Here is a 25,096-nt window from a genome sequence, read left to right as displayed (position 1 = left end):
CAGGCAGTTGCTAAAACAGGAACACCTTCAGTTTGCTTAGCACAAACAGAATATCTTCACTGGAAGGGATCTAACTGAAAGTTGTCACCAAACATAGTTCTTTTTTTTTTTTTTTTTTTCCCTAAAAAGAAAAAGATTAAGTGTTTACAGAAAAAAAATAAAATCTGTTACTAAAACAGAGAGCTACATCAGGAAAAGAATAGGCACTTTCAGAGTTACTCCTTTCATCATTCAGGTAAGAAAGAGCTGAGAGGTGTACGTAACAACCCATCATCCACAGCTTCTCTTGAGGTCTCTCATCAAGGTACTCTTTAGATATACCTCAACAACTAAAGATGAGCTGTGAGTAAACAGGGGAACCTGCATGGAGTGAAGAGGGGTCTCTGTAATGCATACCTGAAAGGATGACTATAACTTTAAGTGTTGTGGGATAGATGTTGCTGAGAGGCATGTTAGATCCTTTTCAGATTAGGTGTACAAAATTGCATAGAAGTCCATGCGTGTTCACCTGTTGTTCATCTGGTTGGGCCCTGATTCTGCAGTTTAGTGATAGCCAATTAATTAAGTGCTGTTAACAGATGACTGACAGCTAATTATTTGTCACTAATATAACAACAAAAAACTTAAATCCTGATTTTAAGCTAAACCGAGCAATTTTTCCTTGCAACAGGTAGCTTCTGCTCTGGACTCTGAACTCAAAGGAAAGGGAAGGAGAAATTTAAAGATATCTAAGAAAAAATAGTCAATGAAGAAGTGGGTTTTCTCGGTTGTCAGGTTTTTAATTTTTCCTGGTAGTGCAGATCAGAATACTACGTAACAAGCAAACTTCCCCTAGCCAAACTGTTGGAAGAAGTTTCTTCCATCCCTAGTGCTACAGCCCAAGACAAGAAAGCTGAAAGCAGAACAAAGTGGGAGCTACTTACCAACTGAAGAAAAAGCTTTGACTACATTTTGAGGGATGTTTGTAGCCTCTGTAATTTTATGAGCTACCATCACTTCTGTTCTGCTTTTCTATGGTAATACTTTGCACATCAAATAACTGCCTTTAACTGTGAAGGTGCAAAAAAAAAAAAAAAAAAAAAAAAAAAAAAAAAAAAAAAACTTTTAGCCTTGTATGATTCAGTTTGTTCCTTCCCATAGCTGCAGAATGGTTTCTTCACCAGAGAATAAATGAACCAAGCTAACATCTGAAGAGGATTATTTTGGTCAAACACTTCATCTCCATCGTATAAAGGTAATCTAATGTAAATGCAAGTACAGCATTTTTTAAAGATAACTGAAAACTTGCTCTGTAAGAGTGAGGGAAAAGAATTCCACCTACTTTGAATTTTAAAACACTTTTTTCCTTAGCAGAACTGATCTTTCTGTTTTCAAAATATCTATAGGATTATAAAGGCCATAATCAAAACTGTTCTTTCTAAAAAGATCTTCTGTTCTATTCCAATTCACTTGTCATTTCATTACGTCTTGGACAAACTGAAAAGGTAAGTACACACTTTGGTTTTCTGAGTAGACCACAAAAAAGTCTGCAAGGCACTGCTGGCAAGGTCTTTTGACATGGATATATTTTTAAAGGGAATAGGAATTATATGGGGAATATATTTTTAAAGAGAATAGGAATTAATAAAAAAAAATGCTAAGCAGTTGCTAAGCTCAGAAGAATCTCTTCAGAGCTAGAGTTTACAGACAAGTGATTGGACATGAGGTAGCTCCTTATCTGTATTTGCTCTTTTCATATATTGAACTTAATAATAAACCAGTCTGGGAAAGAAAACAGGGTTGGGGGTGAGGGCAGAAAGCTTTGCTCTGTCTCTACGAGAAGCTTTGAGAATTAACTATCACCTTTCGTTCTCCAGATCCTGAGTGACAAGGGATACACAAGAACAGTCAAGCAACAGGAATCACAACAAAGCAATAGAGAACTACACCCTTCTGAGCTCTGGATGCTGTGATTCAGCAGCATCACATGTGCACAGAGGCTCCTTCATCAAAGCTAATTTTTAAAATATCCTTAAGTTTGTTGAAATCTGTATCACACCAGATGTTATTACTCCCAAAGAAAAAAACATCCAGTAAAAATGTCAAAGTTGCCAAAAGGGTAGTAGGCTGTGGGGGGAAGCCTTGCAAGTTCAAGATATCCAACAATACAACATGCAGCTAATTAACGTGGAAGTCACTTCTTCCCATCTTCCAAAAACTAATAAGTTCTCTAACTGCAAGGGTCACAGAAAGTGAAAAGAAAAGAAAAACAGACATTAGGGTAAGAAGAAAAATCTTAAAAGATATTTACATCGTCTCAATGACACCAGTATAAAAGCACTAAAAAAAAAAAAAAAAAGCCATGTAACACCCCATAACACACTCACAAGCAAACTGAAACTGATGCAGTAGCGTTAAGTAGACAGAGAGGTGAACTGAAAACTGGCTCAGCTGTCCAACTCACAGGTTTCTTGTCAGCACCACAAAGCCCACCTGGAGGCCACTCACTAGATACTGAACCCAGAGCTTCACAGCAGGGACAATGCTCTTGAGCATTTTCGTTAATGACCTGCATGACAGGGCAGAGAGCACCCTCAGCAAGTCTGCACACAATGCAAAATGGGAAGAGCTGCTGGTGCACCACAAGATGGGTGTGCTGCCATTCAGGGGGCCTCAACACACTGCAGACATGGCCTGACAACAAACCCGTGAAGTTCAGCAAAGGCAAATGCCAATCCCTGCACCTCAGAAGAAATAAACCCAGCCACCAGGGTGGGCTGGGGGCTCACCACTGGGCAACCAGCTTGTCAGACAAGGACATACACAGGTTATCCTGATGGACACCACATTGCCTACCAGCCAGCCATTTATGCTTCTGGCACGGAAAACCAACAGCACCTGGGGCTGCGCTGAGGAGAGCATCACTAGCTGGTTGAAGATGATGCTCCATTCCCTCTTCAGCAGTGATGAGATCACGTTCAGGGTCCTGAGTCTAGTTCTGGGCTCCACAGTGCAAGAAAGTGCATGGATGTACTGGAGCAAGGACCACAGACACGATGTTGTGAACAAAGCATCTGTCACACAAACATTATCTGAAAGAGCTGGGTCTGTTTACTTTTGCAAAGAGAAAACTAAGCAAGGATTGTAACAGTGTCTATAAATACCTGATGAGGGGGAGTAAAGAAGATGTAGCCAGACTTTTCTCAGTACAGCCTGCTGAAACGATGAAAGGCGATGGGCACAAACTGAAATGTAAGTTGTTCCATTTAAATATCAGAAAAAGCCTTTTTACCGGTTAAGGCGCTCATACACTGGGAGACAGTGTCCAGAGAGGTTGTAGAGCCTCCAACCTTGCAAGGATTTAAAATCAGACTGGACACTGCCCTGCACAACCTAATCTGGATAGATTAAATCACTAGAGGTGCCTTCCAGCCTCAACTATTCCGTGACTTGGTGGTTCTGTGAAATTCTCAGCCAACTCCACCAAAAATAGATGCTCTGTGAAAACATTCAGATCATTCTTTATTAGTCTCTTTTCTGCAAGTAAGATTTTCTTGTCAGCCTAACCGCTATTACATTTCTGGGAGCCAGTTTTGCTCACTGCCTTAGTGTGCAGAGGGTTCTGCCTTCAGCCTTCTTCCAACCCCACTAAGGGCAGCTCTCGAAAGGCAGTAATCAGAGTTGGCTGTCTGAACTGTAACATGCAAGACATACAAAAGCTATTCAACCAAAAAACGTTACCTCCTCAGAGGAGGGGGCATAGGGAAAACTGGGGAGGAAAGGGTGAATCATGGTGATTATATGCCCATTGGCAATTCTCTGTCCTGAGATGCACTCTCAGCAAAGTGAGGCCAATCCTCAAAGAGTACTAACAGGATCAGAAACCATTTAACGTACCCTCAGCTTGACCGCAGTTTAACATCCATGCCTCAAAATTAAAGCCAGTACAGGCTGTACCTTGACATTTTGCAGAAAATCAGAAAGCCTCTCCTCATAATCCAGACCCTAACAACCTGATTCCCAACAAATGATTTTCTGAGATAGGTTGCTACGCTAAGTTTCCAACACTATTAGAAGTGAAAAGAACCTCTCCAGCTTTGATGAAAAGAAAAGATTTTATTGAATTGCAACCTTATATGCAATGTGAGGAACAATGTTACTGAAATTAGTAAGACTCCTCAGGAAAGACTGTACCATTCCTTAAAATATGAATGTCATTTAGTTTAGATTCTCATAAAGATGCATTATTTTGTCATAGAGCTTCACTTCAGTCTTGAACTGTATATAGACCTGTTGTTACATTACCAGAAGGTTTGGAAGCCTCAAGGATCAAGTACAAAAATGCAAGTGCCTGTTACTGGTATTAAACAACTCAGCTGATATTTTTCCATTTACTATCACCGTAGTGGTGGTTAGGTAGTCCACAAACAGACCAAACTCCCGTAGTATAGGTCTCTGATACTCTTGACAGTTGTGGAAGTCTGCATTGAGGCTATCAAGTTATCAAGGTATGCATCTTTCCCTGATTCTGAGATAGAAACATTAATAATATTCTTAGAAACAAAACACTTCCGAGAACTCAGTGAACTCTCCCATTACAAGATTTAGTTGACACTTCACTTACCATGAAAAATATTTCATGCAAAAACTGTTCCCCCTCCCACCCCCATAGTAGGGAGAATATTCAGCTTACCTGAAAATAGAAGAAAGCTTGGCCAAACCAGTAGTGCATGATAGTAATCTGTGCCGCATCACATTTCAAAGGCCTCCAGATGTATTTTGTCATCATTGTCTGAATCAGCAGACAAAACACCAACACTGGCAAATTGTGAGGTCTAAACAGAAGGGCTGCTAGTAGAACCAATCCACTGTACACTTCCCATAATCCTGTACTCTTCACGCTGGAGTCTGCAGAAATAACCTGCGACTTTAGTAAATCTTTAGTGCCAGTGAAGACTATGCCAAGAACAAAGACATAAACAAAACGAGCTTCAGTAATCCCCCTAAAGAGGAAATAAAATAAAATATATACATGTATATGTGAATAAGCAAATAAAACAGAAAGACAAGCTACTACTATCTATTTCACAGGTCAAAAAAAAGTCTTTTTCAAAAGAGGTGCAAAGCCTCTCTTCAGTCCTGCCAAACAGGCCAAATTCTAAGTTTTAGTACTGGACATTTTTATGAGAGGGCTTTCTCAATTATGAAAACTCTAAAACTAGTTCACATTTAAATAACAACACCTCCAGAGCAACTTTAAGCAAAACAGATTGTGCTAAAAAACTAAACAAACCTAAAATATAAAAATAAATGTCAGTTAATGCAATCAAAATAAATTCGCATTATTACTATTCAAGGTCTAGATCCATAAATACATTCATGTAATTATTCCATTTATATAACATAATGAACTTCCCCCAAAATACTCTTTAGGCTAATATGGAATGTTTATGTCAAGAAACAAATTGATTGAAAAATGATTATTCTTTTAAGCTGTTCGGTGATTTTTCATAACTCATTAGCATAAAGAGGTATTTAGTTTTAGCCAATCAAAACAGACTAAAAAACAACCAGGGATAGCATTTGAAGACCCTTACTTCAGTCTGCATATCACAGAATCACAGAATTTCTAGGTTGGAAGAGACCTCAAGATCATCGAGTCCAACCTCTGACCTAATGCTAACAGTCCCCACTAAACCATATCCCTAAGCTCTACATCTAAACGTCTTTCCCAGATACTTTCTCACCTTACACAGTTGCACACGTATAATACAAACCAGCACATTTTTTCCCTGAAGTCACATATATTTTTCAAATCCCAAAACAAAATGAATGCTCTGGAGTGTCATTAGTATCTACTGCTGTTCATTGCAACTATAAATTGATCTGCCTCTGCATTTCCTGTGAAAGTCAGCTTTTGGAGAAAGCACAGCATCTCACCCAAAAAGCTGACAAAGACAAGGGCCAGTAGGCTTTAAAATTATATTCTAAAAGAATATATGATTTTTCCCGCTATTCTAAAAGAGCAAAGCCCAAGGCACAAAGAAAAGTAAGTGAATATATAGCCATAGAATTTTTAACGTATATACATCTTAATCTTGGAAGAGACAAAAAAATACACATTATCCACACATCTTATCCACAATTTATAATACATTATCTCCTCAGGGAATTTTAGTCCCTTTATACATGAATGGTGAATGAAAATGTTCTCCTACAAAGGTAATACAATTCATTCAGAAGTGATAATTCTTGAGCCTCTTAGACTTAAAAAAATATATATGGTGAATTAGACCATAGCACTAAAAACAGTAAGGGTATAGTTACACTTGGTGTAACTGGTATAACTATCTGGCCACAGAAATCATTGCTAGGTAAAATTTCTAAAACTAATTTTCTCCTTTTAAGTTTATATAACCTTTCAACCTTTAGAAGGTCAACTTCCTTCTTTAACAATTACCAGTAAGAGAACTTAAATTCAATTTTTCTTTTCCATATTGGTGAAAGAAAACCAAAAAGCAAGAGGGAAAATAATAGTATTCTGTTCCCTGAAGTAGGAAGACTTTTAAATTCTTTTGTAAAGCACAGAGACTTGTTTCTTCACGCAAACAGTAAAGACCACAGAGTTCCTGTGTTTCTGGCTCATGCGGAAATTACGTGCCCTATTTGAACATCTCTAGTAATTCTGATGTAATTATTACCAAGTATTCAAATACATTCATGCAATGTTGGAGAGAGACTATCAGGAAATACAGCGATAGGACAAGGGGTAACAGTTGCAGATTCAGATTAAACATAAGGAAGAAATTATTTATTGTGAGGGCGGTGAGGCCCTGGCACAGGCTGCCCAGAGAAGCTGTGGCTGCCCCATCCCTGGGGGTGCTCAAGGCCAGGCTGGATGGGGCTTTGGGCAGCCTGGGCTGGTGGGAGGTGTCCCTGCCCAGAGCATGGGGGGGTCGAATTAGATGGCCCGTAAGGTCCCTTCCAACCCAAACTATTCTATGGTTCTGTGAACTTGGAAGTAAAATTTTAGGAAACTGCTTCGGATACTCATCATTATTAAAACAGTTAAGTGATAACTGAGATTAATGGGTTCACAGAAATTCAAACTAAAAAAGAACAGTTTCTTGGCAAAAGCACTTACTTTGTTTGTGTCAGCACGGTATATCCTCATCTTGTTAACAGCACAAACTATCATTACATAAAAGAGCTCAGAAAAACTGAAGGCCAAATTACTTCCTTGCATTTTTTAATTTAGAGGTTATTTTAGTGAGAGCCACAGAGGAAGGGACACTCTTCAATTTTGTCTTCTCATCCACCTCCCAACAGCTGTCACATTCAGAGATAACACTTGTTTTCAGCAAAGGGGAGAGGGAGAATTTCAGAGCAGATTCTCTGTCTTAAATAAATAAGCATTGCTCATGTGGTAGCTACGTACAGCCTTTTTTTGTCTTAGACTTTGCACCTGGATCCAGCTCCACTTTACATCATGAAAATGCTAAAGATACCTCCAGCCACATATAAAGGACAGTCCTGGTTTCATTCATGATGGCATTTTAAGTAGACTTTACCTTTTATCACCTCGGCCATCTAATCATGGTGAGCTAGAACCACTATACTGACAGATCAACTGACATCTGAAATATGCTAACTTATCTACCCTCCTTTTTGGCATGCTGTACTGAGTTCCTTGCTGAAGACACTGTGTTTGAAGAGCTAGTCATTTTGGACAAACCCTGCCTGCCCTATTAGGCCTTTTACTTTAGGTTTAAGAAGCCCCTATGTTAGCATGAGTTGCTGCTGTAAGGGACTGGGATCCCTGTGCTGTGTGCTGCTGGGTGTTAGAAGTGACAACACTCCAGCCTGTCAGGAGGTGACACAGGTTTTGTTATTTTATGCAAGATAAATGGCACCATGGAATGGGAGGAGATGGGACCTGCATGGCGTACCATGTGAAAATTCTGCTGCTCCATGAAAGAAGTGTTCCCAACACCTGAAGAGACCTCAGGCTTGCTATCTACATTCCACTTTTTAGTCTGACTAATTAAAACAGCTACTTAATTAAACCATTTGATGTTGGATCTTTCTTGTTGAAGAACAGGAAAAGCCCAACACTGCAATTCTTACGCCAGGCGCAGAACACATGCCATCCGCAGAGGCAAAAACCTGATTTTGCTAGCCCTGTCAGCTTTTATTCAACAGTTTATGCTGTGAGTCTAAAGGGTATAACTCACTGGGTAGGGCACATCAAGTATTAATAAAAACACACAAGAAGGATTTTTCAGGCTGCTTAAAAGTGCACAAAATGCACCAGTTAGTATACAAAAATGCAAAAATGTGAAGTGTCTTTAGTAATGCCAAGGTTGCACTTGGCCAATTTTTCAAATACAATCATGTGGCACTTAGCCTCTTGGAATATCCAGTTCTACTTCTTGAGCCATACATGACAAGTGTCTGGAGTCTTGGAGGGTATCTGTACTCACTCACATAAGCACAAAGATATTTCAATTAAAAAAAAGGTATGTTAATTGCTCCCAGATAAACAGCCACTTAATTTCAAGCTGAGCTTTAAGTATAAGACCACTATACTTGACAGTAAAGCTTGTTTCATAATGCTTTGTTTCAAGAATTTTGAGAGTAACTTTCAAATAACTATATAATCATAGATATATAAACGTCTGACATAATTTAAGCAAATAATCATATTCACCATTTATTAAGGTGAAATAATAAAAAAGCCCTTTATCTTTCTTCCTGTAATTAAAATCAATACACTGACTACAGAATGAATAAGTTTTCAATAAAGGCTTTTGTCTTAAATACTCCACTTATTTCTCTAATTGCATTTCACTTGAAGCTCAATTGCTATACTTAATGTTCTGTCCCACACTGTAGGTTTTTTTTTCTTTTATTGCAAGGATATTATTATTATTCCCCAAAGACTTTACTAAAACACAAACAAAACCAGAGGTTGCACCCAGAAATCAGACGTGCTTCCAGAAACATTTTCAAACACAGAGCCAAATTTTGCAGACTAAGAAGAGATTACCATTACTTTTGCATCCAGCAGAAACAACACACAATGCTAACACTGGGATAGAACTAGAATTATCTTCAATATTTGGAAAGATGGGACATATGTAAATACATCTGGATGTATACACATGTAAATATAGTTTATAAAAGTATCTTGTCAGGAAATCTGATCTTCTGTATGTCCTAAGATCTTTTCCTGCAAGTCTTTTTTGTATCTTGTGAAACTCTGGTCCCCAGTTAAGAAGCTCCAAAAGAAACCACCTATCAACTTCAAAACGACTGAGAGAAACTTTAATTCCATCCATAATAGAACTGTTCTATGACTTCTATTATTCCTTCTCCTCCTCATTGAATGTTCTACCTAATTCTGGAAGTTTCCCACAGCTTTGACATATCAGAAAATTTGAAGCTTGCAGAGCCAGGTACAATGCAATGAGAGGAAGTATCATGAGAAAACTAAAGCCTCTTAGCTATGTTCCAAAAGTAGTCACTGCTAAAAATGCTAATAGATTCCTCACAGCTACAGCAACTACTTCTGTAAGAAATCTACCATCCACATAAAAATCCTCAGTATACATTGTGCAGCACAGCCTGGGTCTTATGAAGGATTTTGTTACATCTTGAAAAGCCGTACATTACACAACACTCAACTAACTCCAAAAGGAAGATACAGAAAACTAACTCTCCCAATTACTGTATAAGTATTTTTCAAAGCTACGAAATAGCTAAATGAGTTTTGCATACTCTCTGCTAAATGTGGCAAATCCACCTAAAACAAGAGGAGATGGTGTTTTTGGAGTTTCTTTATAGTAAAAATACTAACAATGACTACTGGATTTTCTTCAGATTAGTCCTTATCTGACAGATTTCTAATCTGACAGTTGCATGACACTTCATGAGATTCAAAATTATGCACAATCCATAAAAACTGACTGCCTACCATCTACAAAATAGAGTTTTATTCATAAGAATCTGATCCCAGCCTAGACATAACATCCTTTTTCACCCTATTCCCTGATATTGAAAGTGTTAACACCTTCCTAGAAATAGATTTACATATCTGTTGATTAACTTACTTTGAAATATCTTTGCTGTCATGTTGCCATGGAAATACAACATTTCCAATGGCTGCCCGGTAACTGTAGACTCCCAGGAGCCCAAGTGCCATAGCAATTTTTGAAACCAGGGAGCATCTTCTTTGAACCAGAAAGAAGATCATAACTAGGGAAACTGCAGCCAAGAAGGAGAGTTCAGACTTATGTTCAGAACTAGAAAGAAAAAAAAACAGACAAAAAAACTTTAAACTACTGCAATTACTGATAAACATATTTGACAAAGCCTTAGCTAAAGCACTGTATTTCCAAATTAATCATTGCACTGACACCTATTATAAACTTTCCAAGAGATACGGTAAAATATTTTAGTAGTTTCAAAAAATTTTTGTTATTGAGGTTCTATTAATGTGTTCTACCATATGATAGCTATTCTCTTAATTATATAAAAACTGAGCTGCATAAAGGACAAAGGTCTAAGGCTTTTAAACTAGGATTTTGTTACTTACACATTTTGAAAAAACATATTTTGCTTATACCATATGATTTCATTTTCTAGGAGAAGGCATAGAAGATTTTTGCATTATGAACATTTTGAATTGAACTACTTTCCCTTTTTAAGTAACTGCATATGTATTTTATTTGTTTAATTTTTGACATGCAAAATACTGCCTAGCCATAATGACCAGAAATATACGTATATAGCTTAAAACATATACACAGATAAATACATTAGCATTATATGATTATTATTTTTATATACAATATCACCTTGTAGTGAACCAATACATTCAAGGGATAGAAACTGAGAATTTGCATCATTGCCAAGAGTACAGATACAGTTTGTTTGCTCTTCCTCATTCTATGTATATAACACTCATTACAGAACCAAGAGCATTTCATTAAGCATGTTGCCATACTTAAATATGCCATAAGCATATTTAAATCTACAGTGATATCACTTAGTACTGCAAAATTTAAGGGGGTCATCTGCACTTAATCCCTACTATAGTTAGCTAAGTAATTTCAGAAAACCCCTTATAATCCAAAAGTCGCTAAAATTTGCCTACTGCAAATATTCCCAGTATCCAAATGACCCAGAAACACTAATTTTATTAATTTACCTTCTGCTAAGAACATCATTTAGAGCATTAGAACTAAGCCCTCCATCTCTGTCTTCCACACTTCAAAATGCCATGATAAAAGATGATCAACTTCAGCAGACCAATACTGAGCCTGTGCTATTATCTGCATTAACTCTGATCGCATTTATGAAATTCCAGTTTTATCTTTGATTTAATCAAAATTACAGTACTTGAAACAGGTTTACTTTCCTATGTGCTGGTACATGCTTTATGGGGTGTGTTTTGATCAATAGCTTTATCAGCTGTTGCATGAAAAAGTCACATAGGAAAAAATAAGGGGCAGAAAAAATGCCCTGTTAGTCCTCCATGCAGGACTCAGTCAAACATCTCATACGACTTAGAAGGACTCCCAGGGGATGTACTGCTCTCTGCAGGACAGTAGAGAAAAGGGAGAAACAGAACACTACAGAACATATAATGTGCTCTTAATGTTGCTCCTTGGTAGTATCCTTCTTCTACAGGAAGAGATAGCAGAAGGAATGAATGGACTGCTGCAGAAACCTGTGAACATCGTGAATGCATAATTTCTTATGATCTATACATAAAGAACTGATTTAGTAGCCAATGCATCTTTCAAATGAACACTTGTGGTAAATTTTAAAAGCTTTCAGGATATGTTCTTAGTTATTCATTGTGTGAGAGTGAGATAAATCAAATCAGATATAAACAACAGCACATCACCATCAACTTAGTCTTCATCTCTTTATCAATGCACTTCTGTTAAGAGACTCTTGAAGGTAAATTTAACACAGTAACACACACACGCACAGAAAAAAGAACTCTTACCTGAAAGAATTAATAACCGGTGCTATATCAAGCAAGACATTCAATAATACCTGCAATTTCCTACAGTGAACACTTGAAATCATACTCTATCCCTCAAAAAAAAAAAACAAAGAAAAATCCTCGTAGAAGGCCCAATGGAAAGCTAGGGTATGTTCAAAGACACACGCACACCAGTCACAAATGGCATATTCTTGACTGCTAGCATCGGGGTTTATATCCAGCCTTTGTCCGTGTTTTCTGATAATCTTCTCTTACTTCTGGTTAGGAATTTTTTGAACCAAGTAAATTTGTTGCAAAAAAATAACAACAACAAAAATATTACTCCAGTGTTTCAAAGAGTTTGCTGAAGGAACAAATAAAAAGGATTTATAGCAAGCAAAGTCAGGTCAGCATAAACCACCTACAGATTCCAGGTCTTCCAACCACAGTACTTACAGTAAAGCAGCAAGTGTATATTAAATTAGCATGCAGTTGGAAACACGACTGTTGTTGTTCAACACAGAGTTCAGCCATTTAGCAAACTTCTACATGATTTTGATATCCCACACAGAAAATCAAGCAGGAACATGCTACTGTTATCCTAGATGAAATGTAGTGGTGTTTGCCTAAGCCACACCATGAACATTGAAGTACCAAGAGTTCCATGAGAAACGACCTGAGAACATGGGTTGGGGTGGGCAGGGAAAGAAAAGGGAAAGAAAGAAAAAACTTTGTATTTTATGCTCTTACTGTAACAGCTGGTGGTCTACACTTTCATATTTCTGGTATCAGAATAAAGATTGAAGACATTTCCTTCCACTGGTTCGACCTCACCTCACTCCTGCTAATGCTAGTGGAGTGAAAGGAGTTATAAATGTGTGCAGAATCACATTTTAGGTGGGTAAGGCCTTTTTATTATTTTTTCTTTCATACTACTAGCATACAACAGAATACACAGGATTCACACTGCATGCTAGTTTTTAGGGGGTGGCACAGGTTGGGGGAGTTAAGTACCTTACTGAAAGAAAACATAATCCTTTTCCCCTGCTGTTGTGCTTCTGGAAACTTCTCTGCAAGCTGGTGCTCCAGCTAACACCTTCACCCCTTCTACAGGGAGGCATGCAGCATCTGACAACTTCCAAGTATGAGCTCTTACCAGGATTAAACACCTGAACAAAACTGTCTGAATACCAAGTAATTAAAAAGAAAACCTTACTTCTGGCAAGGGAATTGTTAGGGATTGGATGTTCTCTTCTGCTTCATCTACTGCCTTTTTTCCTATTGTGCATTTTCTCATTGAAGCATGTCTTTTATTTGCAGCAGCTTTTGCAGAGTCTCTCTGCAAATAACATAGAACAATTCCCTAATTTCAGCACTGTTGAATGAATCCCTAATAAAATAATAAATAAATAATAATGGTAATAACTCAACATGCTATAAGTAAACCGAATTTCTGTGTTTTGCTTCTGACGTTTTTCCATGCACAAACCTGTGCAATAATTCCTTTCCCTCACATGAATGCTCAGCCACTTAAGCACTGTCCAGGTATGCAAAGTGTTGGTCAGAGCATCACTACAGGTATGTAAAGAGTCAATAAAAGGAAAAAAAAAGGAAGACTGTTCATCAGCTTATCGTAAAAACACAAAATAATAGAATCCTGGCTAGAAAAAGCCTGAGCAGCTTTAACTCAAACTAACAAGATACACATGATCTGAATAAGGTTCTAATTTCTTATTACTAGAAAATGTGCTATTAAGACATAACTATGCAAATTGAACGCATACTAAAAATAGAATGACAATCAACCTTCCAGGCTCGCAGTGCATTTTGGGAGGAGGAATAAGTGCTTTATGCAACTCAGCTTATCACCAACTTTTAATTTATGCTATAAGGAAAACACATCATCTGAATCCTGATCAAAACATTAGGGAAACAGACACCTCTACCATACTGTTCTCTTGTGAAGGAGAAGCAACAAAGAAGTTAAAACCTCCAAACAAAAAAAAACGTAAGCATGCTCACCCAATAGGAGTTTGGACCCCCACAAACATCCAGAGGATGCACAAAGATTTATTTGATTCATTGACTAATCTTTCCAAAGCTCATCCTATGAACCACTTCAGACCCAAGAAAGGATTTACCCCACCTACATCCTATCACTCAAGTCCAAGAACTGTGCACTTAAAATGCTGCTATTAATGTAAACTTTTAACCATATAAAGCAACTGAAATACATGTCACCATGGTGACATATCCTGTATTTTCCTGTTAGGCTAAAAGCTGCTCCTGTGATTTAAGTCAGGATTTGGCTTCACAGCATCCTGAGCCAACCTATGCCAGGGTTCTGCTCTTTTTTGAGCTTTCTGAACACTGCAGAAGTGGCTTTCTGAAAAGAAAAAGGCAGAGCTGTGGCAGCCCCAATTACACATCATCTTAGCCTGCCATGGTATTGCACTCTGGACTTTTCCAAAACTCTTTTTTTTTAAATCCCAAAAAAAGTAGAATTTTGAAAAATCATTAATTCTCTCCCATCTACATTTGACAGGCAAGTAGGTCTTTTTAAACAATTCTTGACAATGACAGAAAGAAAAAAAAAAAAAAAGGTGCTTATGCCTGCATCAATTCAGAAGATGCACATACTTATTTTGCTTCGACGTGAATTTCAACAGCAGCAGTGCTGGCTTGCACACTCGCCCATTCTTGCAATCCTGTTACTAAGCCAGCCCATGTACTGTGCCAGAACACGTGCCTGTTAAGCTGCACGGTAAATCAGAGTGGGATGTGATCCATCTGAAAGACAAGAGCTTCCTACACCAGATTTGGTTATTTTTCCAGCCATATCAGTTCACCACACTGACAAAATAACAGCTGTGCTGGTAAAATAAAGGGTCTGTGATGGGAACAGCATGGCAGTAGGTACCTTGCACGGTAAGGAAAGGGCTCTTTAATATACCACTACTGCCAAACAAGCAATCGTAGCCTAAGACTATAGCTGGACCTGTCCTCTTCTGTTTGCTTTAAGATCCAAGCAAATACACCCGATTTGAATATACATGTATGATTAGGAGGGAAACACAGAGAGCAGTTCACCAGTGACATTCTGAAGTTTCAGATTTGATATCTAGCTGCCAGTACTTCAGCTTTTCTGATGGGGGAGGCAAACAGCTTTAATAACAGGATTGTTCTGGCTTTATGAAAGGGAAGTTAATACTTAATCAACCTGAGAGAATTCTGTGAGGAGATGACGAGCTCGGTGGAAGAGTGGAGCACAGGCAGTGGTGTTTATCTCAGTTTTATCGAGGCTTTTAAGTCTCCTGCAACACCCTCACAGGCAAACTGATGCAGTAGGGTTGAGATAAGTGGACAGAGAGGTGGACTGAAAACTGGCTCAGCTGCCCAGCTCACAGGCTTCTTCTGATCAGTACCACAAAGTCATTAGTGAGCTGTATGACAGGACAGACCAGCAAGTCTGCACACAATGCAAAACGGGAAGACCTGCTGGGATACCACAAGATGGGTGTGCTGTCACTCACGGGGGGACTCAACACGCTGCAGAAATGGCCTGACAACAAATCCGTGGAGTTCAGCAAAGGCAAATGCCAAATCCTGCGCTTCAGATGGAAGAACCACACAGAGCAGGATGGGCTGGGGGCTGACCAGGCATACAGCATATTTTCAGAGATGGCTCTGAGCATTGTGGTGGACACCAAGTTGTGCCCTTGCAACCAAGACTGTATTCAGCATTTGGGGCTGAATTAGCAAAAATGTTACCAGCAGGTTGAGCAAGGCATTTCTTCCTCTCTGTTCAGTCCTGCGTCCAGTTCTGGGCTTCCCAGTACAAAGAAAGACATGTGCAGTAAAGGACAATAAAAATGATTATGGGATTGGAGAATCTGTCATACAAGGAGAAGCTGAAAACACTGGGACTGTTAAGCATCAAGAAGAGAAGGCTCAGCATAGACCTCACCAAACCCAACAGGGGTTAAAGGGTGCTAGAAGATGAATCCAGGCATGTCTTTGTGGTGCCAAACAAAAGCACAAGAGAACAGATCAATACATTCAAGGAAGACAAATGCAGCTTTTCAGCTGCAAGAGTATCAAGTTCTTCTTCCATAGCACTGTGGTATACAAACAGTCCAAGAAAAGGGCTGCCAGTCTGAAGATGTCTGGCCCAGGAAGTTATTGGGCAAATAAATCTTTGGAAAATGTTGAGGATTCATCTTTTAAAAAATTCTCCCAGTCACAACGAATAACAGCTAATGCTGTATTTACAATAGGACTGACTGGTCACATACTGGCTTAGCTCATTATGGAGTTCTCTGTGCTGTGGACTCAGGACTGGGAATATGACATTCCATCCTCAATCCCTCACCTCATCACACGAGGGAAGCATGGTGAAAGCTCTGGTACAGGGCAACTACGGTAATGCAGTGAACTTCCTCATAAGTCATGTCTCTCAGCACTCATGCCTGTCACAGCAATTAGCATTTTATCTGTGAGGCTGCCAATATGTAACCAGTCTCATATTAGTTCATTTACTCATGTCGCTATTAATGAATGATGAATGACATTTCATCAACATGTTGTAAGACACTGGCAAGAAGGATCTTTATCTTACACAGCAAAGCCTCCCCATCTGCTGTCTGTAAAACACTGACTAGTCAGTTGCAAGGTGTTGCTTCTCCATCCAACAGCTGACATACAGAAAACAGTTCAAATATTAAGTACTTTTTATCACTGAACAATGTCTCTAGTTTTTCACAATACTAGAAGGCAGTAAGAGTAAAAGCCTTTCTCAGTGTACTTCAAGTTGTAAGAAATTCCCTTTCTCTGTTTACCATACTACATTTGAAAAATTCCTTCAGTTTTCCACCCACACATGAAATGATTGTGACAGACAAGGAAGAACTTTATGTGCAGCACCTTCTCCAACAACTTCATAAAGTCTGGAATTGAGCAGAACCTTCTGTTTTAAAATTAATGGTTTAATTCTGTTAAGTGATTTTTATTTTCCCAAACCAGCCACTGTTGACTTACACAAGGAAAATATTTACTTTTTGCCTGTGATAAACCTAACGTGTATAATTGACATTAATTAGATAAGTCATGGTGCAGGGCTAAGATTATAATCTATTGATAGTACACAAGGAATTACACTCACATGAAGCAGCTCTGAAAAATTCCTTATGTTGTTTCACTGTTTATGCCATTTGCATGCTTACAGCGCTTTCTGTTGTACAGATTGTATAGAAATGTATACATATTTCACCAAGCAAAACATACATTAATTTATAAATAAGACAGTAAGTATGATAATAAATCAGATACCCACCTTGTCAGCCAGTGCCCAAAGTCTGGCCGATGAGCCCATTGGACTCCTGTCTGATTCAAGGATCGAAGTAGTCGACAGCAAATAAGAATGATCCATGGACTCGCTAAGCTTATCCATTTATCCGATCCCTTAATGAATTCAGCTGAAGATGCAACCTTGTCCAGTTTTGAATTACCTGATGCTGGTACATCTATATTCTTGCAATCAGAGGCTTCCCCGATACCGTCAAAATTTTGTTTCAAACTGATGCCATGCTGAGGGTCACATTCTTTCAGAAGAAAATGGTTTCTACAAAGTTCCTGACACAGTGCCAAACAGAGAGTATTGATAAGAAAATACCAGGTTTGATGTTCCTCTTCTATAAAACTGCTTGCCCCCAAACTCAAAACATGGCCAATTGTTCCAGCCAGCATCAGCACATCTACTTCTGACCAGCTGGAACTGGACACAACTGGATTCTGCAAACAAGAACACAGAACAGTGGTGAAAGTTGTATAAAAACTTCACTTGTTTAAGCATTCAAAGTGTGCTTACGGCAATTTCCTCTCAGGAAACAAAATAAACAGCAAGACAAGTTATTTCCACCTTGACAAATCCTGCGAATTTCTGAAAGGTTCATTTTATGGTAGCCTATTTAGTTAGCATTGCAGTATAATCATACTGTTTAGAATGACATTCTGTTTAAGGTAAGAAACTTCATGCATAATCTCAGCTGAACAGATTCAAATCCCCTACCACCCTGTGACAAAAGGTCTGAAACAAGCTCTCTCCTTGCTGCATATTTGTAGAAGTAAAAAAAAAAAAAAAAAAAAAAAAAAAAGAAATCTTTCAGAAATCAAACTTGCAATACAAATAATAGGTACTTTTCTAATAGGTTAAATCTGTACTGTCCACAACCCGGTACAGTGACAGCCTTCGTTACTCAAATTAACAGAAGTTACTTGCAGACATTCTGCTGTGCCTCTCATCCTTGCTTAGCCTGAAGTGCATCTGTCAGCACAAAATCCGTTATGAATCTTATCCACCTATTATTTACTCCACATGCTGAGTCTACCTAAAGCCACAAAATTCGTTGTCTGATGCCTCCATTAGTTCGATTTCTCGCTCACAGCAGCTACTCGAAGTGCTCCATTGTCATGGCACGGCTAAAAAGAGAGTGTGAGGGTATGGGGAAGGTGGGATCGTCTGGTTCATTGGTTATCGGGTCAAGGAGCTTTTCTCCTCATGGGGAAGGGGAAGTAACAGGGAAAGCCATAAAGAAAACACACAGAGATAGGCCCCTGATTAGTAAGCACTAAAGGAGACAGTAAAGAGGACCAAAACTCCTCAGACGTTAATTGGTGGGCCATTAAGAAACCACAGCCATACATCCGAAGAGCATCAGCCTGGACTTTGTAACAGATAAGGGGAAATGACAGCATCGGTATTACCAGTGTGAGGGGGCCTGTGGAGCTATGCAGACTGATTAAGAAACACTTCAGGGAAGCGAGAGAGCTGGGGGAGAGGGGCTGCAGAGGAGCAGGCTGGCAGGATGGGGAAGGTGAGAGGAGGAAAGATAAAGGGGGCCAGCCACACACCGGCAGGCGCCAGCCACCACACTGATCCCACTGACAGCCCTGCACCTCATCGCTGCGGCCTACCCTCGCTTGTCAGAGCCCCTGTTCCCTGTCCTTCTGTGCCACTTCACTCCCTGTCCCACATCTGGGGGCTGCAAGGTCTCACGGCAAGCAAGGCCTGCGGCCATAAAGCTGGAGGGCCTCATGTCAGGAGCAAGAGGGTCTGGAGAGCATACGGCTGTATGAGAGGGAGGCCAGAGGGACAGTGACTGGAGGGACCTCCGTGTGTGTATCTTTGCTGAATTTAATCCACTGCGTCATGAGTGTCTACGTTTAATTTGCCACAAAATTCCAAGCCCAACTAGGCGTGAGTAAGAGGAAAACCATAGTAAGAATCAAAGTCTCAGCTGGAAAGTACTCACCTTCCTGAACTGTTTCAATAGCTTATATTAGGAGAATACAGAAACTCACTAATCTGGGAGCAAGGAACACAACAGTGGATATAAACATACTGATAACCCTGAACATCCAGACGCAATTCTGAAGCCTCAGTTGCTCTTAAGACTGACTGAGGGCAGCACATGTATTTGTGTTCAATATTCACGTACATACAACATGAAGGGGACAATAGCTACACCTGACCCAAGAGGCTTGTTAACATTACCGTGATTTTGCTTTGAGGAAAACAACTTTTGCAGAATTGAGACTGAATAAGACGTACGAGGTTGAATGCAGAAGGTATAATTAAAGTTATCACCTATTCATATCACCTTCATTTATTGTGCTGTTGAAGAAATACACTAAAGTCACTGCACTTAAGAAACAAAACTAAACAGACAAACAACAAAAAGAGGCTACAATCACTATAATGAAGAAAAAAAAAAAAAAAACACTACAAATTTATCACAGGAATAGTCATTATCTCAAAAACAGCACAAGCTCACAATCTAAACTGATTAACATTTGAAATTTCTTTGGTGCCCTATAAGATTACTCCTTTTTGTTCAGTCCTCTGCTTTGCAAATCAGAAACCATAAACCACATTTTGGAACAAAAAGACCAGGTAGAACTGTAGTCAGTGCAGAGATGAAAGACCATGAAATTCACAAAGACTAAGACATGAAGAGTAAGTAAATCACTGAACTATGGAAAGCTTAAACTCCAATGCTGACCTTAAAGGTTTTGGCTGACACTAAATGGTGACAGAGCGCATAAGCATCATCTGCTTGCAGAGTACAAAGGAATGTGAGATTCTCAACAAATGAGAATACAATACAATTTCTTGTATGTCTTCAAATGTCTTCAATACAATTCATTTGTCTCCTTTATGAGACATAAAATCTACATAAGGATTGCTCTCTTGTATGAGTTGGCTGTCAGCACCGACAGGAAAATAAGTTCATTGGGCTGAACAGTAGGTTCATTAACAGAAAAAATGATGTGTAATCAACAGGGAACATGCAACAACCTCCTAAAAATGGTGGCATTAGTGTGAAACATCCCTGTGTTAGAAGTTCATATTTCATGCCTGCTTGTCTGACTAACAATTCCGGTGAAGATAACAAAATTTACTCCTCCATTCACTTCACAGGGTTAAGTCCAATGGCATTTATCGATAAGCCACATTTCAGACCAGAGTTATTCACTCGAGCAAATCTATGCAAGATGAAAAATTATGCAGCAAATTATAATCTCCTGAGCCTTCATGGTCTAAGAAATACTGAAAATAGCTTCATCAAGGTTTTCTAAATTTACTGGTAATCCCTCATATGAGCTGTGCCATATTAGGAATGTTATCATTACAGTTTTTTTATGCAGCCTGACCTTAGATTACTTGGATTGTTCTTAGTTTTTAGACCTGTTTTACAGGCACAAAACTGTTGATCCTACTCTATTCACCGCTCTGACTTCCTAGCTGCTGAACACCCTCCAGACCTCAAGAACCCAGTAGGCACTCCAGGTACCAGAAACCTGGTAGGACTTGCACCACTGTCTTGACACACAAATTTAGCACAGTATCTTTGGTTTATGAAATTTCTATATGCCAGACTTTAAATTTAAACCTCTAACTTGCCATGCCAGGGTAGCTTTAGTATTTGATATACAAGCAGTAGTAATTAGATAATACAGAAACAGATCTGCTTGCCAGATCTCTGACATCTTTTACTTGTTTGCACAGCTACGAATAAACAAACAATAGAATCTATGTACATTTTCTTCACTTTGAGATAAAACATCCTGCACCTTATCTTCCAAGCCCAATTCCAGTTATGGGCCTTCTGTCCAGTTGAGAGTGAAGCTCTTTTTCACCAAAATTAATCATCCATATTTAATGCCAAAGGAATTATACAATCAACCTGGTCCAGTGTGAGATGTCCCTGCCCATGGCAGGAGGGTTGGAATTAGATGGTCTTTAGGGTCTTTTCCAACCCAAACCATTCCTTGATTCTATGATTTTAACTACAATTTACACTACAATTGTGCACAATGAAGCTTCTCAAAAACTGTATTTGAAAATATTTGGCTTACACCTTCTATTATCAAAAAAACTATTGATTCTGATTTCTCTCAGAAAAAAAAATGCAACTAGTAGTAGTAGTAAATACTGTACTTAAGAACTGGTATGCAATTAGAGCAAAGCTATGAACCAGAAGTTAACATTTTTGAGTATCTTCTGGAAATCATAAAGGGCTGCAGAACTATTTAAAACCTGAAGAGCCATTAAAATAAGGGACTGGTGCTGCTAGAAACATAGTAATCAGAACCTATAAATAACAGTCAGGAAGCAGATGCTAACACTGCCTGCACTGGTCTTCAGAAAATTCATGAACTTGGTAATCAGCTTCTATATACAGTCACAGTAGAAGAAAAAAAAAAAAAAAAAAAAACAGCATTACAAATGAGAAGCACTTGAAAGAAATCTTTAGATGTGAACGGAAACAATTTAATGAAAAAAAAAAAAGCTCTGAAGTCATTAAAAGGAGAGCTTATCTTAATTACTTTTAAAATACCTGCATTTTATCATATAGCATAAGCTTAGAGAAGGCTTTTAGATTTTTTTACTGGCAAAAGCCTGATTCAGGATTCTTCTCCTGACATCAGAAAAGCAGGATTTCGGAGCTCTTTCAGATGTGGAGCACATATGCAGACTATGGAGAAGCACTGGTCATGGGCACTTGGATTTAGACATATTTTAGTGTAATAGCTCTCCTAATTTTAACAGCAGGCACTTTAAGATCAACAGAGTATATACAATCAGCTTCTCCCCTGAAGTCTAAGTGTTCTGCTGGAAAAGGGTATAGAAACAGGGACACAACGGTGTGCATATTTTACTGCTTGTGCTTCAATTACCAGTAAATAATCTTTCACACCCACAATGCAGGCAACACCAAACTGTTCTCTGCTCCCTTTCACATTTCCCAGGCTCTATCTTCACATAAGCAGCTACCTGCAAGAAGCCACAACATCCTTCTGCAACAGTCCTTAGACTGGTAAAAATGTAAATCCAGTCCAGGTCACTGCTTTTACACACGTCAGGAATGGAGGCACTAACTAAACGTGCAGCATATTTCAGGCTTGCTCTGGAACTTGAACAGGAACAGCAAAGCTTATTTGACTACAGGATGAGATATGGATCCACCAACCCAGTCTTTTATGGAGTAGGATGAAGATGGTTTGGTGAAAATGGATTCCTACAGGTCTGGATACAAAGTCCTGTCTGCTTTGTAAGACACACTTCAGCTTTCCACATCTTCAAATCTGCCTCAGGTACAGGAATAGAGACGCAGCACTAGAATCAAGAATCCAGTACTTTTCACTTGTACCAACCCCAACTTTTGGAGGGGGTGGTAAGTGAAGGTCTTGGAAACACTGTTGAAAACGTCCTCATTCATGCATTACCAACTTGAAGCAGCTGATCTGATCATCTGCTGGTATGCCCTGACCTCCTAGCTGGGTAAAGCTCCAGAACATATTTCTGATTCATGATGCACCAATTTCATACATTCTCCCTTCTTTCCAGTCCAAGCAGGAAATACTTGAATTGATAACTGTCCCATTACAGCCAAATGGAGATATTTTCTGCATTGTCGTGTCCAAGAGACACGATCTGTTCACTTCCATAAAATGACAGAGGTGTTACTGCCTGTGTAAATATTTTTTTTTCCCCACTTCTTACATTCCAGATGGGTCTCAATTGCTGGTACCAAAGAGGAAAAAACAACACGTTGCTGCTGAAACATCTTTCTTCAAGCAACACGGAACTGGGCTTATAGTGCTACATCAAATGGGGAGAAAGCTCTAACTGCTGTGGTCTCTTGTAAGCAGAACGTGGGGTGCTGCAGACAAATATACAAATATATAAAACTGGGTACGATCATAGAATTATTAGGGTTGGAAAAGCCCTCCAAGATGTCCCAACCATCCCCCTACCACCAGTGTCACCCACTAAACCATGTCCCTAAGCACCACGTCCAACCTGTCCTTGAACACCCCTGGAGACAGTGATGCCACCACCTCCCTGGGCAACCTGTCCCAGTGCCTGACTACTCTTTCTGAGCAGAAATGTCTCCTCATTGCCAACCTGAACCTCCCCTGGCACAACTTGGGGCCATTCCCTCTAGTTCTATATAGGATGTCATTTCTAATCAGTCTATTTTTGCTCAATTTGTTCTCAAAGGCAAACGTGCAGGAAAAGCCGGGGTAGGCAAGGAAAAAAAATGAGATTGAAGAGAGAGAGAAAGACTTCTCACACGTCCTCTCAACTGCATTTCCTAGGCATAGCTGACCAGGTGGAATCATCAGAAATGGCCAACAGTTCATGGTTGTGGAAGTTCCTCAGAATGACTGATTCTAAAAGTGGAGCAGCACAGATTATGTGTGTGCTGCTTTTAATGTCTTCCTTGATCGAATTATCTGTGTCCATCAGGGAGGCAGCAATTAAGTCATATCATAAGGAAAGCCATTTCACCCAACTCAAGTTTTGAACACTAGGAGACATTTTGCAATTGCTGCTGTGATCACTGTTAGATTAGATGTATTAGCAATACATAAGCCACCTGCAGGAAGTTGTTTACACCAGCAGCTGCCTCTCACCAGCAAGGATGTAAATGTGCCAAGAACAGGTGGGAATGAAACCCTTGGACTCAGGCCAAACAAAAAAGGCAGACCCATACCTGTAAAATAATATATGGTAACAGCCTGTTCTTAATTTAACAAACAAACAAAAAACAAGCAACAATTAATACTGGGGGAGCAAAAAAGGCTGAAGCTCTAACTTTTGCTCCTGATTTACTGAAGCACAGCCACAACTTGGGGAGACCCAAAAAATCTGGACCAAAGCCCACTCAAAGGAGGACTCAATGAGCTCCCTGAAGCTTCCTGGGCAAGAGCAGGTACCAAAAGGCCAACATACGTGGAAGATCTGCACTATATTCACATACTCTTTCTTTGATCAACTCAGTGTGTTGCTAGTTCTGGCACCCGAATTTGGGAGCATGAAGCTGGAGGGCTCTCTCTGGTGTCGGGTCTGCAGTTCATGAGTGCTTGACCCTTAAGGTCAGCTTCATCTCACAAGCAATGAATAAATAAATAATTACAACAAAATGAATCAAAATGACAGAACGACAAAGGGACAGGAGCTGCCCTGCTATTAAAGAGTTAAAAGGCTTTCCCTGAGGAAATACTGAACAAAAACTTTGAAACACATCTTAAGCAGTGGCTGGTTTATAACAACTTTGCATGGTACTTCCAGCCCACACGCTGTAATGTTGAGTATGAAGGAAGGGTACACTGAGTGTGAAGGAAGGAATATGCACAAAAATCAGAAAAGACAGAAGGTCTCCAGGCATCTGTGCTGAAGGCACAGGCAGAGAGCAAGCCTCCATGTAGCTTATCACTTTAAAGTCAGGAACATGATGCTTTGCATCACCTCCTGTTCTACAGAGGCTTCAAGCTCTGATCTTAGACATGCAAGGAAAGTATCTACTCATTTTCTCGACTGACCTCATGGATAGGTGTAATAGTCAGAAGTGCAGTACTTATGTTTGAAGGCTAGTCTTTTATCTTTAATGAGACTAAAGATAAGTGCCCATTAATGCCCATTACTCCTACAGTGGTGGGTGTCACAAAGGATTAACTCATCTCTTGGCATGTAAGGAAGATTTCAGGTCAAAAACAAACCGAGTTGCTCTGAGACTATCATTCCAGAGGGCAAAGCTAAAAGCCACTGTC

General features: G+C 39.3%; 1 protein-coding gene across 2 annotated transcripts in view; it reads right to left on the bottom strand.

Annotated features, from left to right (window-relative positions):
* The window catches only part of PIGG (phosphatidylinositol glycan anchor biosynthesis class G), a 74,386-nt gene that overhangs the window by 30,105 nt on the left and 19,185 nt on the right, over positions 1-25,096 (bottom strand). The window contains exons 9-11 of one of the 2 annotated variants that reach the window (XM_032205648.1): positions 17,310-17,767; positions 10,092-10,283; positions 4,673-4,982 (exon numbers count right to left, since the gene is read on the bottom strand). In XM_032205648.1, the coding sequence (XP_032061539.1) occupies positions 4,673-4,982; positions 10,092-10,283; positions 17,310-17,767 (960 nt within the window). Of the gene's footprint in view, positions 1-4,672; positions 4,983-10,091; positions 10,284-17,309; positions 17,768-25,096 lie in introns of those variants that run through there. The other variant, XM_032205649.1, reaches the window with a different exon arrangement.

This window comes from Aythya fuligula, chromosome Z (assembly GCF_009819795.1).
Source record: "Aythya fuligula isolate bAytFul2 chromosome Z, bAytFul2.pri, whole genome shotgun sequence".
Classification (NCBI taxonomy): Eukaryota; Metazoa; Chordata; class Aves; order Anseriformes; family Anatidae; genus Aythya; species Aythya fuligula.
This window is presented reverse-complemented; position numbering and strand designations above follow the sequence as displayed.